Source organism: Cydia amplana, chromosome 15 (assembly GCF_948474715.1).
Source record: "Cydia amplana chromosome 15, ilCydAmpl1.1, whole genome shotgun sequence".
NCBI lineage: Eukaryota > Metazoa > Arthropoda > Insecta > Lepidoptera > Tortricidae > Cydia > Cydia amplana.
This window is the reverse complement of record NC_086083.1, coordinates 3343886-3359485: the sequence shown is the minus strand read 5'-3', so window position 1 is coordinate 3359485 and position 15600 is coordinate 3343886. Positions and strand designations below refer to the sequence as shown.

The window sequence follows — 15600 nt, the reverse complement described above, 5'->3', positions numbered from 1 at the left end:
GTCAAAAGTAAGTGCAAGATGGGTTCCGCGAATGCTGACTCGGCTTCAAAAAGACATGCGTGTAGCTTGTTGTTCCGATTTTATTGACCTGTGCGGTGAAAATCCTGATGAGGTGCTGCAAAGAATAGTTACTGGAGATGAAACCTGGGTTCATCATTATGACCCAGAGAGTAAACAAGAGTCCATGCAGTGGCACATTAAGGGTTCAGCTCATCCCAAGAAGTTCAAGGTCATCCCTTCAGCTGGCAAGGTCATGGCCACGATATTTTGGGATTGTGAAGGAGTATTACTGATCGATTATAAAGAAAAAGGTGTAAATATCACAGGACAGTACTACGCTAACATTCTACGTCAATTAAAGGATGTAATCAAAGAAAAGAGGCGAGGAAAGTTAACCAAAGGTGTTATGCTTCTGCATGACAACGCCCCCGTCCATACTGCTGCCAAGGCAGCTATTGTTGAATGTGGGTTTGAAACTGTTACTCACCCACCGTATAGTCCGGACTTAGCCCCCAGCGACTTCTTTTTGTTCCCCAATCTTAAAAAGGATCTGCGTGGAAATAAATTTTCCGATGATGAAGCATTGAAGGCGGCAGTGGAGGAGCATTTTTACACCGAAGATAAAAAATATTTTTATGCAGGATTAAAAAAAATAATTGATCGATCTTTTAAGTGTATGAACATAGGGGGGGAGTATATTGAAAAATAAAAATATCAAACTTTTCGTACTTGTTTGTTTTCATTCTCATACCGAGAATATTTTGAATACCCCTCGTATTTAGGGCGATTTTTATTCTGGCTTATTTTTTTTTTTTGCTATAATTGGATATATGTAATTGATTTTTATGGGGAGAGCTCCTCTTTTTGGGCGAAGTAAATACGAAATCAAAATGTGTCCCAAAAAATGTAGGCGCCCTCGACTGGACAGAAACGGCTTTGGATAGAGTATATTTCTTTGATATTCAATCGCAGGAAAAAAAATATCTGCTTTTGATTGCTGAAAAAAACAATCGCTGCTTTATCGATGAAATTTTCAATTTTGTTCGTGGTTCGAGAACTGCTAGCTAGTGGTGGCTAGTGGACGGAATAGCCCCTATGAGTCATAGGCTATGACGGAATTAGCCACATTGACCTTACCTTAGTATGAAATTTTAAACCGTTACCGTGTAAAGTCACCGTATTGCAAGACCGAAGTGATCTCATATAATATACAGAGCTCCGCGAACAGTTTTGTACGGACCTCTAATAACGAGGAATTTTAATAAATTGTACGTAGAATGTAGTAACCCTAATCAGATCCAACCGCAAATGTCCAACCCCGTGTATTTATACCACTGTGGTGGGAAAGTGGGGCAGATCGATACCATTGGTATTGTTTCAGGATTCGGGCGCATGTAAAGAAATACATTACGACCTAGTTGGGGTTCTTAGTGGAATTGTCAATGTTTGTATGGTTTCACAGCCATATTATAGGCCGCTATATTAGACTAGCTTACCGAACTATTACCACAGAAGATTCACTTTCTAACAAAACGCTTCTATTACGACAGATATGACCGCTAGGTGTTCCATAGCGGTGCGCAGCAATTACTATGGCTAGACACCAAATTTGGTGTGGGCCGCTTGTGAGCCACACCTGCTATCACTACATCTTATAAAACAAAGTACCCGCCGCCGCCGTGTCTGTCTGTACCTATGTTCGCGATAAAAATCAAAGACTGAACAGATTTTCATGCGGTTTTCACCTATGAATAGAGCGATTCTTGAGGAAGGTTTAAGTGTAGGTTAAACCCGTGCGAAGTCGGGACGGGTCGCTAGATGATCATAAACTGAGAAATCTGCAACATTCAGGCAAAGTATTGGTAATATTTACCTCAGATTTTCAACAATGTTAGGCGTCGCTCCTGATTTATAGAGCAAGTATAAATATAGACCAACGCGTACCTTGAAGGGATCTCACTTAACACTATTAACCTTTGGCTATTGACTGGCAATCTCCTGAGTACACTCATACACTGTAACTAGGAATAGGTATCGAAACTAAATATTATGTTTTAGTACTGTACCGTCGCCATCAGATATATCGGAGCGGCCGAGGTGCTCAAATATATCTGAATACGCACTCTAACGCCTTGACAATACAGGCGTGTTCAGACATTTATGAGCGCTTTGGCCGCTCCGATGTATCTGATGGCGACTAAAATAAGACAAAATAAATACAACTTTATACTGCTCATTTAGATTCAGTTAAAAATGGAGCGTAAGCGCAAGCTCTTAATACACATTGGGCTTTACGACTAACTAAAATTACTTTGTTTTGTGCAGCGTGGTAATAACATGCACAAATGAATGCAACAGATGGCTAACAAACGTTAGCACGAGTCCTATAAGGACCGGGTAAGTTACGTGGGTGCTGGGTGGATTTGGATTGTCGTCTTCTTATATGTAACAATTTAATGCGAGTGTCTGCAACTCTACATGCCCAGTCAGAGTCACTGGCAATAAAATCTTGCTGGAATGTTTTAGTCGTATGTCGTACAAAAACTTACAACTTACAATGGATAGAAAAATGCAGAAGAAAAAATGTAGATCTCTTCTAAAGCTCATTCGATTGCTCCTAATAGTCCTAATGTTTGTTCTATTTATAATTTGATTCGGAATAAATTTAGAAGAATACTTACCGAGTAAGTCTAATCTGCGTACACACGAGTCCGCGGGCTCAGCACGGTTCCATTTTTATCGACTATCATCACTATGCCCGTCACTTTCGCACTTTCATACTTGTTAGAACGTGACAGGCATGGTGACAAATGATAAAAATGCGACCGTGCTACTAGGGCTGATAGTATAATAGAGGCCTAGTAGACAGACTCATCATCATCTTCCTGGCATTGTCCCGGCATTTTGCCACGGCTCATGGGAGCCTGGGGTCCGCTTGGCAACTAATCCTAGTAATTGGCGTGGGCACTAGTTTTTACGAAAGCGACTGCCATCTGATCCTCCAACCCAGAGGGTAAACTAGACCCGTATTGGGATTAGTTCGGTTTCCTCACGATGTTTTCCTTCACCGAAAAGCGACTGGTAAATATCAAATGATATTTCGTACATAAGTTCCGAAAAACTCATTGGTACGAGCCGGGGTTCGAACCCGCGAATTCCGGATTGCAAGTCGCACGCTCTTACCGCTAGGCCACCAGCGTCTAGTAGACTACTATACAAATATAATATCTGTGAGTTCTGTATTTTCTGTTCAACCACAGTCGGTTAAAAGTATCCATTTGTAAAGTGCCCATTCTAGTCAGGACTCAGGCTCAACTTCAATTGTCCGGCGCCTACGGTTTGTAGTGGCGGCGGCGATTTGTTTGTAGTGGCCACAGACTTGTCATTTTCGCGCTCGCGCTTGACAGACAGCTGAAGTGTGCGAAAGGGAAGCCATCACGTATATGAACATCGCATGAGTGCGAAAGAGTCAGACTACAAATGAGAAAACGTGACCATTTTTGAGTTTGACGACGGCCGCGGACGGCCAAGAGCGTATCACCGTAATTTTCGATTTGAAAAATATACACAAATTCGGAAGAAAACTATTTGATAAAGTAATACAATGAAGATAGTGTCTTGTAGTGTACCGGATTTCAGTGTCACGGGGCCAAATAAACCTAGCAAATACTTATTTCAGAGGAATAATGATATTCCGAGCGAAATTTTCTTAACGATATTTTGTCAAATTAACAGCATAAAAAGTGTAAGAAGCCGGTTTATACAGTTGATTATAAGTTTTTCTTCCTTTGTGTGCTAATATTTTATCATACTACTCAATAATTTAAAATATTTTGTGTAAAAACATAAACTGTTACTTTACGCTAGGGCTTGACAAAATGTTCAGATGACAGTATCGATAACTTGTCGGTATATTAATAGCTATGTAATCATTTCTTCACAAGACAATTAAGATATTAACCTTTATAACCGACTTCAAATAATAACGATTGTTATACCTTTTTGAAGGTGCAGATGTTTAGCAGTAAATTTAAACTTCACTTTCCAACACAGTAAGAGTTAGACCAGCCATTCTCAAAGTGTGTTCCGCGGAACCCTAGGGTTCCGCGACACCCCTGCAGGGGTTCCGCAAGAATTTAGAATAATAAAATAAGCATAATTATTGTGCTTATTAATAAAAAAATACACTTCTAAAAACTATTGTTATATTGTAGGGTTCCATCAAGTATTTCGCTTTCCAAAAGGGTTCCGTCAAAAAAAAAGATTGAGAAACGCTGAGTTAGACTAATGTGTTATTTTATACATCATAATGTCGTAGAATTTTAACGTTTAAAATAACACATTTGAAAAAGTAGTCGATAAAGCAATCAAACACCGACAGATTATTAATATGTTGTAACATGACATCACTATTTTTGATCTCACATAGACAATTTACGCACACACTTGCATTTCATTTTTGGTCGCACTTTTGAAGATTGACAGTTGTTCTTGTCTATTCTAATTCTATGGTAGTGGCAGAAATTATTCTAAGCATCTCATTTTTCCAGACGTCTATATGGATGAAAAAAACAATTAGTGTTAAATCGAGCAACTGAAACGGTCCTACATTACATCAAATTACCATATTTCGAATTTAATTAGGAAACACTGAAAAATATACGAGTGAATATATATTATTTTATGCAACCGTTGTTTAAGAGAGGTCTAAAAAGGCGTGTGGCGTGAGTAACAATTTGAGGCGAAGCCGAAAATTGTTAATAAAGACGCCACGAGTATTTTTTGACTCAGTTAAACAACGTTGCATACAATACTTTTTCTACGACCAAGCAAAATAAAATTGTAAATTTAACAAATATTTTTCATTCAAAAAGTAGCAAAGAATGGAGGGTACGGGCGGGAAAAGAATGAATTGAAATAAAAAAACATGTCTATGGTTCACTCATCTGTCAGAGATGACAATTAAAATTAAGTTGGGAACAATGTATTTCATACAATATTTTTTAAGTGGTGATTACACGAAGTATCGTAAAAGTGCCAAAAAGATAATGCGTGTATGAACAAAAACTTTTTTGGGGAATAGACTAAAGACTTGTCTTGACAACTATAAGATAGGTGTTTAAATTAAAGGTGTGTGCACGACCCTTTAAATGACAAATAAAAGTACGGGAGTAGAAAAAAGATTTTTCGAAATTATTTTCGAGTGTGTTTTACAATTACCTTTGTTTTAATTCATTATTACAGTAATCCAGTTGGATTCCCGTTAGTTTTGGATTAATTTATCAAATTCTTGAATATTATATTGCTTCAGATTGAAGAATTAAAATTATCTTTAAAATTATCACTTATAAGTTTGGTAAACTATAAAAATACCATTCATTTGATGGGTGAATCAACTTTTTAGTGTTCACCATCACACGTACAGAGTCCCTGATCGATAATATAAATTTAAATAAAAGTAATGAGTTTTTTAGTATTCCGTTATGTTCCTATTAATATTATCTAACATTTTATTACAAAACATTTTATTTTGTTTACAATTTACCCGTTCTATATTGGTTGTCCAAAAGACCAAAAGTTGGTTTTCAATAGTAGGACAGATTGTCCCCGTGCAACGGTGCACCATAAAACTTTGTATCATAAAAAAATACTGTTGTGGAATTGGTATTTAAACACATAATCATGTTTATGGATAAGTATAATTAATAAAACATACCGATTTATTATATTTGCGTTAGTTGGTTTATGAATAAATTGCCTTTTAATTTTGTCCCTTTAATTATCCACGCCATGCAGGTCAACTGGACAACCATAAATTAGTTATGAAATCTAAATATAGATAACGTAGTAAGATACTTGACAACAAGTTCATATTTCTGGTAAGCAGATACCCGTCATTACACGAAATTCGCGGCGTCAGTCGGTCGAGTACTGTTGGAGAGCGTGGGTGGCTTTATTGCATGTCCATCGGACCACTGGCACAAATACATAAATACTTAACATATTACAATAAATGACATTGTACCAGATACTATTTTATATATATTTTACCGTAAGGGTGAAAAAAACACAAAAAATCCTTAATATTTATCATATGGCTGAAAGTTTTAGAAAAGTCCCTCAGACAACTAGTCACTTGGACAACGGAAGTGGTTGTCCGTAGGACATTTTGGTTGTCCCTTGGACAAAAACGATGAGATAAGATTTTTTATAAGGTATGAAACAAATTTAATTATCTATCAGAAAGCACTAATATACATATACAGTGAAACCTGGTTAAGTGGGACCTGGATAAGTGAGAAACCTCTATAGCTGGGACTCATGGTGCGGTCCCGACACTTTAGCACTGAATTACCTATGTTAGTGAGATAAAACGAACCTCTATAACTGGGATTAGCTGTTGTGATTTTATAGTCACATTTACCTCTATAAGTGAGACAGAGAGTGTATTTTACCTCTTTTACTGAGACTATATTTATAAGATTACATTTTCCTAATTGTTTTTTTTAGAATTGTATAGGAATTCACCTCTGTATCTGAGATAACGTCAATGTATGACCTCTCTAACTTGGACTTTATTGATCAATTTCCGTATTCTTACTAACTCTTAGTCTATGCACAAATTCCGCATTTGCTTAATTGTGTCTAAACGACTTCAAGTTTCATTTAGTTACTTTATGTAGTTAAAACTATCGAAACGAACGCTGAAATTGTGATAAGTAACACGAATAAACAGATTTTCATTTAATACATTTCTAAGTCGCAATGAAGTCCGTATCAAATTTAGTTGAAAAAATCTATCCTTTGGAGAATCATTCAAAATAAATTCAAAGAAATATTTAAACAGACTTAAAAAATATTTATGGACAAGTATTATTTTACTTTATTTATTTTCAAAGATAATTACAAAATACCTTATTAACCACCTCTATAACTGAAATATATCCTCTATTCTCACCTCTATTAATGGGACCCTCTCTAAATGAGACAGACATCTATTTGTACCTGGCTAACTGAGAGCCTGGGTAAGTGAAATACCTCTTTAAGTGAGACAAATCTGCTCGTCCCTTGAAGTCTCACTTATCCAGGTTTCACTGTATATGTTCTTGCTTTCTGATATTTTATTAAATTTGTTTCATTTAGTACCCTCTTTAAGATTTATTATTTATATTTCCATTGGACAACCAGATATGTCTATGGGACAACTAAGTTGTCCCTTAATTGAAAACCACATATCATTATTTTATTTCTTTTTAAATTCACGAGCAGTTCATAAATGTTTAAAGATACAATAACACAATATAAAAGAAAGTAGCAGGAGCAATTTTCTTACATTATTATAACTATTTTGCGTTTAAATTAAAAAGTTCCGATTCTGTTAAATAAGAGTTGTCCAGGGGACACTTTTAAGGGATATATTGGGAGATTTCGTGAGATATATGCCATATATAAAGATAACATATTAAACTGCATTGTTTAATGAATGAAAGTATAATAATTTTTAAACAATAATTGATATCTAGTTTGTTTAAAAATACTTTTGGAGAGTGGCCCAGGGGACAGGGCTGATCTGGGCTGGTGAACATTTTTAGCCAAATTCACTAAATTCTTAAAGAAACAGCTCTGCTGTATGCATAATCATAAACAAGAGAACATTATCTTTAGAATAAAATATATAAATATGGAAAATAAGAACTAAAAATAAAAATCCACAATTTCATCATGTGGACATTTAAAAGTTGATTCACCCTGATAATCTAATGGCACAACACGTTGATAGATTATGGGTTCAATAAGTGACCAGGTATATTTTTATCAGAAATATACCTACTTTACTGCCATTGCCCTACAAACGTTGACATGGCTCTAGTAGGTCATTGGGTTAAGATACTTAATTCGTATCGTATCAGTTTAAGTGCAGTACAAATAATCTTGAGTACGTACTCTTAATCGTACGACCCATAACTGAATTACATCGGGATGAGTCAATAGGGAGTGAGTCAAAGCGAACGGACAGGACCAACGTTAGTTGGCCCCTACAATGGAAGCATGTTGTACAGTCGCCATCAGATACATCGGAGCTGCCAAGGTGCTCACAAATATCTGAGCACGCCTCTATTGTCAAGGCGTTAGAGTGCGTGTTCACATATTGTGAACACCTTCGCCGCTCCGATATATTTGAAGGCGACTGTATTGTATTAAAACTAATCTTAAAATTAACATTTAATGTGTTTATTACGTGAATTAATGCTTAAGGCATGACAAGGAAGGCGATGTGACATCCGACATAATAATTTTATGCATTACAAACAGAGATGCGATTTATTTGAAATACTTCTATTTAAAATGCAAATACAAAATGCAAAATACCTATTTTGTATTTTGCATTTAAATGCCTTTTAGTAAAAAACATTTTGTATTTTATTTGAAATACTTTTCCAGATGTATTTTGCATTTTTAATATTCATTTCAAAATGCAAAATACTTTGTGATTAAGTTTAGCCAACATTACCAGTCAAACAAAATGAAACGAACGAATGACGCTTGTATTTCCGAATTTCACCGATAGAGGCGTCTGCTAGCCATGCGCGCCCTTTTTTAGGGTTCCGTACCCAAAGGGTAAAAACGGGACCCTATTACTAAGACTCCGCTGTCCGTCTGTCCGTCCGTCCGTCCGTCCGTCCGTCGGTCCGTCCGTCCGTCTGTCACCAGGCTGTATCTCACGAACCGTGATAGCTAGATAGTTGAAATTTTCACAGATGATGTATTTCTGTTGCCGCTATAACAGCAAATACTAAAAACAGAATAAAATAAAGATTTAAGTGGGGCTCCCATACAACAAACGTGATTTTTGACCGAAGTTAAGCAACGTCGGGCGGGGTCAGTACTTGGATGGGTGACCGTTTTTTTGCTTGTTTTGCTCTATTTTTTGTTGATGGTGCGGAACCCTCCGTGCGTGAGTCCGACTCGCACTTGGCCGGTTTTTTTTCTTTGGTCAGAGTGCGCGCCTTATAGCCGTTTAGACTCGCGGCTCGGCTCGCGGCGCGTCTCGTGGCTCGCCTCGACACACTCGCATTCGGCTTGTCATTCGGTTATAAACCTTATGCCGTGCTGTTAGTGTTTAAATTATATTAGCTCGACGAGCTTGCGAGCCACGAGAGTCTAAACCGGCTATTATGTCTGACTAGTGTCAATGTGAAACGAAAATGACGAACATTATCTATTCTATGGCTATTCTCATGATAAATACCTAAAATAAATAAAAATATCTGAGATTTGGTCAAAAGGTATTTTATTTTGAAAAAGTATTTTGAAAATACCTATTTTGCATTTCGCATTTGAAATACAAAACGCAAAACTATTTGGTATTTTGCATTTGAAATAGTAAATGTGAAAAGTATTTTGCATTTTGTATTTAAATGCTTTTTTAAAACCATTTTGTACATCTCTGATTACAAACGGCGTGTGCTGTTAATTGTTATGCAATAAAAAATCCATCAAGGTCTAATCTAAAATATAACTACAGATAAAGGGCCAAAAATATATATACTTACCTATAGATGTCAAGGCATTTTTGGCGCTGTATCCGTGCCGATATTTTAGACTTTGACTGTACATAGTACTACCTTAGTGTGTTATTTGCCATTACTACTAAATACGCAAGCGATCATTGTGAAGGGGTCCGCTGTAACTGGTGCGGCCCACTCTTTTAGATTAGTAGTCTTAATACTCTTAATAAACGATGTTTATTTATACACGATGTTGAGAGGATGTTACTACAGAGGATGCGAGTTGCCTACCGCAGAATGTTTCACACAGTAGTACTATGTGAAACATTCTGCGTTACGAAATTTTAAAGAAGTGTTTACATAAAATTCCACTCCATTTTTCTTGATTTACTTCTGTTTTTTTAGTTAAAAATGCTCTCTCGTAAGTCTTCAAGACTTACGAGTCTTGTGAGCTCGAGTCTTTAAGCCTAAAAATAAGTGACACAACACTGTCAGGTGAACTTTTATCATGCCACCAGTACCTACTTACACTTACAGTACACCAGTTACTAGTAAATATTTAGTCTAAAAAATTATGCGATTATCTATTATTTTTACAATGTTAGTGTATTTTATTGTAACGTGCATTTCAAGCACAATCTTGTATTGTTGATGAATAAATATGATAACATTGATAACCAGTTCAAGCCGAAAAGTTCACCTGATACCCCTCTACTATAATATTATGTTACAATGTATTACCAACTACGAGTATAGTATTTCGCGAGATTTTGCGTTTTAAGGTAATTGTATGGAAATTTGTCTGTCACCGTACCCAAGCTGTTTGAAAAATACTATAAAGTGTAATTCAATAGAACTTGCTAACTATGTAAACAAAAGTTACTAGTAATTTGACATTCAGTGTCAATTTTAGTATGGCGGTTTGTTTACATAGTTAGCAAGTTCTATTGAATGACACTTTAGTATGAAGTAGTATGGCTAGGGGGTTTGGGAACCACAGGAGTTAAGTGTATAGGTTTATATTTTAGACTTATTTGAAAGTAAGTTTCCCTCTAAAGGCTCACCACGGCTGACCTAAGCCCTATTGACCTAATAGAAAGTACTCGTCGCTAGATATTTCGCATGCACTCAGGAAGGTGCAAATCTTTATTACGACTAGCGCTAAAACACTTTTACTACCAACAGCGGCGTGTTTACTTTACACTAGAGATGCCACGAATATTAGGCAACTATTCGCTATTCGGCCACTTTGCCGAATATTCGGTATTCGGCCAAATATTGCGTACTATACGGCCGAATAACGAATAGGTACCTGTTGCATCTACTTATGAAGACAAAATTGCTTAGTTAAATTGCATTGAAAACCATTTCTATTAAATTAATAATTTATTTAAAATGTATTCTTGTGAAATGAAGATTTTTTGATGTTTTTTATGCAATTATTTTTAATTATTATATCATAGGTTAACTACGTACCTACACTACTAATGAATGAGTAACAAATCTTTAAATCTTTTTCATAATAAATGTAGCTCAAAATAGTACCGAATATTCGGCGCTTCGGCCGACAGTGTGACCGAATATCATTTTGTTCCGAGTGAGCGCCCTAATTTCTGAACGTGTTATTTTAAATACGTAAACGATTTTGAATCTTGTTACTGTGGAGGAAGGTTCAAATTTTGAATATTATTGAGTGAGGTGCACGTTAAAATCTGTGTTTTGTTCCAAATCTTTACCAGAGTTGAGTTGTAGTTTATTACGAGGACTACATTTTAGTACCTATTGGTAGTACAAAAGCTAAATAAATGAAATGGCCGATTTTAGTACATTCTTTGTTTATTATCAGACTTTGGGACGCAAAGAAGGATAGCATGTGTTTATATCGTCTATTAATCATGAAACTAGCTTCTGCCCGCGACTTCGTTTGCGTGGTATGATGATGATGATTGATAAAAACAATCTCCATACCAAATCCCATCTAAATCGATTCAGCGGTTTAAGCGTGAAGAGGTAACAGACAGATAAAGTTAATTTCGCATTTACCTATAATATTGTTGGTAAAAAATATGTTTCATCATAAACACATCGCCGACACAATAAGGGGTGTGGCAAGAAACTAATTAAAATTTCACGTAGGTACATAAAATTAATAAGGCAGCAGTCGGTATACGACATTAAATTGCATATTATGATAGCACTTCAACTCATAATAAATGTGACTCTAAAGGGGCCCACTGATTACCAGTCCGCCGGACAGTATCGGCCTGTCAGTTGTTCGGAACTGTCAACTTTTTGTTCTAACTGACAGGCCGATATCGTCCGGCGGACTGGTAATCAGTGGGCCCCTTTAGTCTAAACTCTAAAAATGATTAACATTGCGCTTGAATATAAATAGTTTTTAAGTAACTTTGCAATAACACAACAACAATGACAATGAGACAAAAATATGAACATTCCATCACAATGCAAATTTAAATTTTTATTTATTTCTAATTTCTATGCCTTATAATATTGTCCTTAGCTCACTAAGTGAATTGTAAATAATAAATGACAATGTATGACTATTACTGAATAAATGATATGATATGATATGATATGATAAAGTAATAAATAAATAAAGGAAGACGTAACATCTGCGATGCAATGAGTCTTCGGTGTAATCCAACCCCTACAGGGGCCCACTGATTAACAGTCCGCCGGACGAGATCGGCCTGTCAGTTAGAACAAAAAGATGACAGCTCCGAACAACTGACAGGCAGATATCAATAATAATCGATATCGGACGGACGCGGCTCACAGCCGCGACTTATAGGTATCTAGATAATGAATACACACTGAGCTGTGCAAACTATCAGAGGTAAGCCGTGGACGTGGACGTAACTAAGAGCCTTCGGACATCCGACAGAAATCTGGCGCGCTGGATGTTCCTGACTGTGCACACTTTTATATCGCGCGCGTCAGCCGCGTCCGTCAGCCACGTCCGATAATTTGTTTCCAGCTTTGATCAGTGGGCCCCTTAAGAGGCGATATTAAGAGATCAAAAGTTGGACTGACCTTGAGACATTTGAGACAGAACGTGTGCTGACAGGGCAGCACTCTCGAGGAGGTGTCGAGACGCTCCAAACACACGGAGCACTCCAGAAGGTCGTTCAGCAGACCCTCATCCATGCCGGTCGCAACCTGGAAATAAGTACTAATTAACCAGGCGGCCTAGCCAAGGCACAGGGCGGACACGCCATACATCAAAAATCATTTGCGTTTATGTGTGCACGGCACGTCTGTAGACGCGTCATTGTGTATGTGTGGGTAAGTCGCTTTACTGAGAGTATTGGCTACGGGGCCTGTTCATTTTTACAACAGGGCAAGGACATTTTGATTTAATATTTGTCCTGTTTTGCTTTAAAACTGCAAAAGATTCAATAAATTCTGGCATGTCTAAACGACAGCCAAATAATTTAATTTCAGTACCATTTCGTACCTTGTCACAGTGGTAGGGTTTGCACGACGGATCCGAAATGTATGGGAATATCCGCGGATCCGGATCAGATCCGGATAATTCCATACATTTCGGATCCGGATTGCAAACCCTACACAGTGGCAATCAATATGAAAGTCGTTAGGGACCTGATACTATTGTCACTGTGACAAGGTACTAAATGGTACTGAAATTAAATTCCTTGACCGTACATATACCTCATGCCTTTCTTATTGATTGTCACTTCAGTAACTACAATGGCCATGAATTAAAAGTGGTTGACCGTATATGAACACCCATTTAATATTAGTTTACATTTACACAGAGAACACATTAATTCTCTGTGTGTGGTTACGTTTGTCACGTGATAAAGACAAACTGAGACATTCACCTCATTACGTCAACTAAGATGATATTTTATCAAACTTGCATGATACACCCAAATAGGTGTAACCTACCTATCAGTTATTTATGCAAAAGTTTACAAGACTACACTTCACAATATATGTATGTATGTATGTATAAACTCTTTATTGTACAAAACACAAAACACAAATTTATGGCACAGGATAGGCAGTACAAAGGCGAACTTATCCCTTTATGGGATTTCTTCCAGTTAACCTTTGAGTAAATGAGAATTGATGAAGAACGGTAGACAAATATAGCACTGAGTACAATAGACTAGAGGAAAGTCAATAAAATTATAAAAGAGGGCGAAAATAAATAATATAAGATAAAAATTAGAAGTAACAATATTTCAAATATAAAGAATACCTACGTTATATATAATAAATATAAAAAATATATATATATAAAATATCTATAGTCACGAACAAGTTAATTCCGGTCCGATAGCCACAGCTTTTTTAACTGCCCCTTAAGCGACGCAACGGACTGCGATTGCCTTAAGGAGGGAGGCAACTCATTCCAAAGTTGAACAGCTCGTACCGCAAAAGATTTACCATACGCACGAGATTTGTGATGAGGTGTTGCCAGTGCAAGATTGGTACTCGATCGAAGGCGATGGCCACTACCATCTGCCAAAAACTTGAATTTTTGTAAGAGATAGAGAGGAGAAGAAGGAATAAAAAGAACATTAAAAAGAAGAGAAAGAATGTGCAGATCCCTGCGACGGCGGATGGGAAGCCAATTAAGTTGAGTACGAAATAGAGAAACATGATCGTATTTCCTTAGACCAAATACAAATCTTATGCACATATTCTGCAGGCGTTCAAGCGTTTATATAAGGTACATTGGGGTAAAACCAGCCGGGCTAATGCATGATTGGCGCGACAGTATCTCGCGGCGAGATAGACTACCCGTCCCTCTTTAATTAACACAGAAAAAGACGGGTAAGGCCCACTTGCACCATCCCCCTAACCCAGGGTTAAGCGGTTAAACCGTTAACCTAATGTCAAATTCTACTGGTAACCATGGGAGCTCCTGATTTAACCGGTTAACCCTGGGTTAGTCAAATGGTGCAAGTGGCGCTAAGCAGGGTAAGTAGTCTATCTCGCCGTGAGATACTGTCGCGCCAATCATGTTATGTGCTAGGCCTACAGATGCACTTCATACACTTAAGGCTTCGTCACACAGGCGCGTTTTCCGGGCGGGGCGTGAGCGTTTTATATGTAGAAGCGGCGCGCCCCGCCCGGAAAACGCGCCTGTGTGACGAAGCATTTACGCTACTGCAACGTTTACCAAAGCATCTAGCTTACTGTTGCTAAGATAGAAGTTACTCCAATGCACCTTACACAATAACCAAAGGTCTGTGTTCGTGTTATACTCGTCCTTTCTCGCACTTAAAAACACTCGCAGCTTATTGAAAACAAACATAAACAAACGCAAATGTTTACAATTTTCAAGTCATCCTGTCTCTTGTTTCTTTCTTTAACATTACTTGCCACGCGATTATAGACCTTAATTCGTTGGCAATTAGATCTTAGTTGACACCTGACTCAAGAAGGGCAGGAAGGAAGTTAAAATTAGCCGCCCTTAATACACACTGGCTGCAGATTGCTCAAACAAAGAACTTAATTATTGAGTTGATAATTATGGTATAAGAAATTTCACCATCAAAGGTAATTAAGTACGTAATGTCATAATGTGTGAACCTGGATTAATGAATTTTTAAAGCGTCTTATGTAAAGTCAGATGTTTTAATTTTTAATAACTATTAAATTAAAAAATTAAAAACCGCCTATGCATTATGCTAATAAAAAAAAGTTTCGTAACCCCTGGGACGCATAATTTCGCGTCCACAATGACAATCCAATTTTAATTTTAAACTCAAAACTTCAAGGTCATGATTTCAATAGGGAATTTCAACCCCTGAGTCTCCAGGGTAAGTAAGATAGGTAAAAGGTATACATATAGGTGATAGGTCAGAGCTTGTTTGCGGATTTGGTCAAATGGCTGGTTGATGTCAGATGTCACTGGGGACAAAAGAGCTGGCAGCTTCCTCGCTCAACGAATAAGCGTTGCGATTCAGTGAGGAAATGCTGCCAGTATCTTTGGCACTATGCACTATGCCCGGGCCCCTGGGGCCCCCTCTTTAGATATACATTTTTAGTTTTAATTATGTATAACATGTGTTTATTTACATTTTATTCATTT

At 37.2% G+C, this 15600-nt stretch overlaps 1 protein-coding gene across 1 annotated transcript in view; it reads right to left on the bottom strand.

The window, feature by feature from the left end:
- The window catches only part of LOC134654768 (E3 ubiquitin-protein ligase SH3RF3), a 54005-nt gene that overhangs the window by 33839 nt on the left and 4566 nt on the right, over positions 1-15600 (bottom strand). The window contains exon 2 of the mRNA XM_063510238.1: positions 12564-12689. Within this exon, the coding sequence (XP_063366308.1) occupies positions 12564-12677 (114 nt within the window). The 5' untranslated portion in view covers positions 12678-12689. The remainder of the gene's footprint in view (positions 1-12563; positions 12690-15600) is intronic.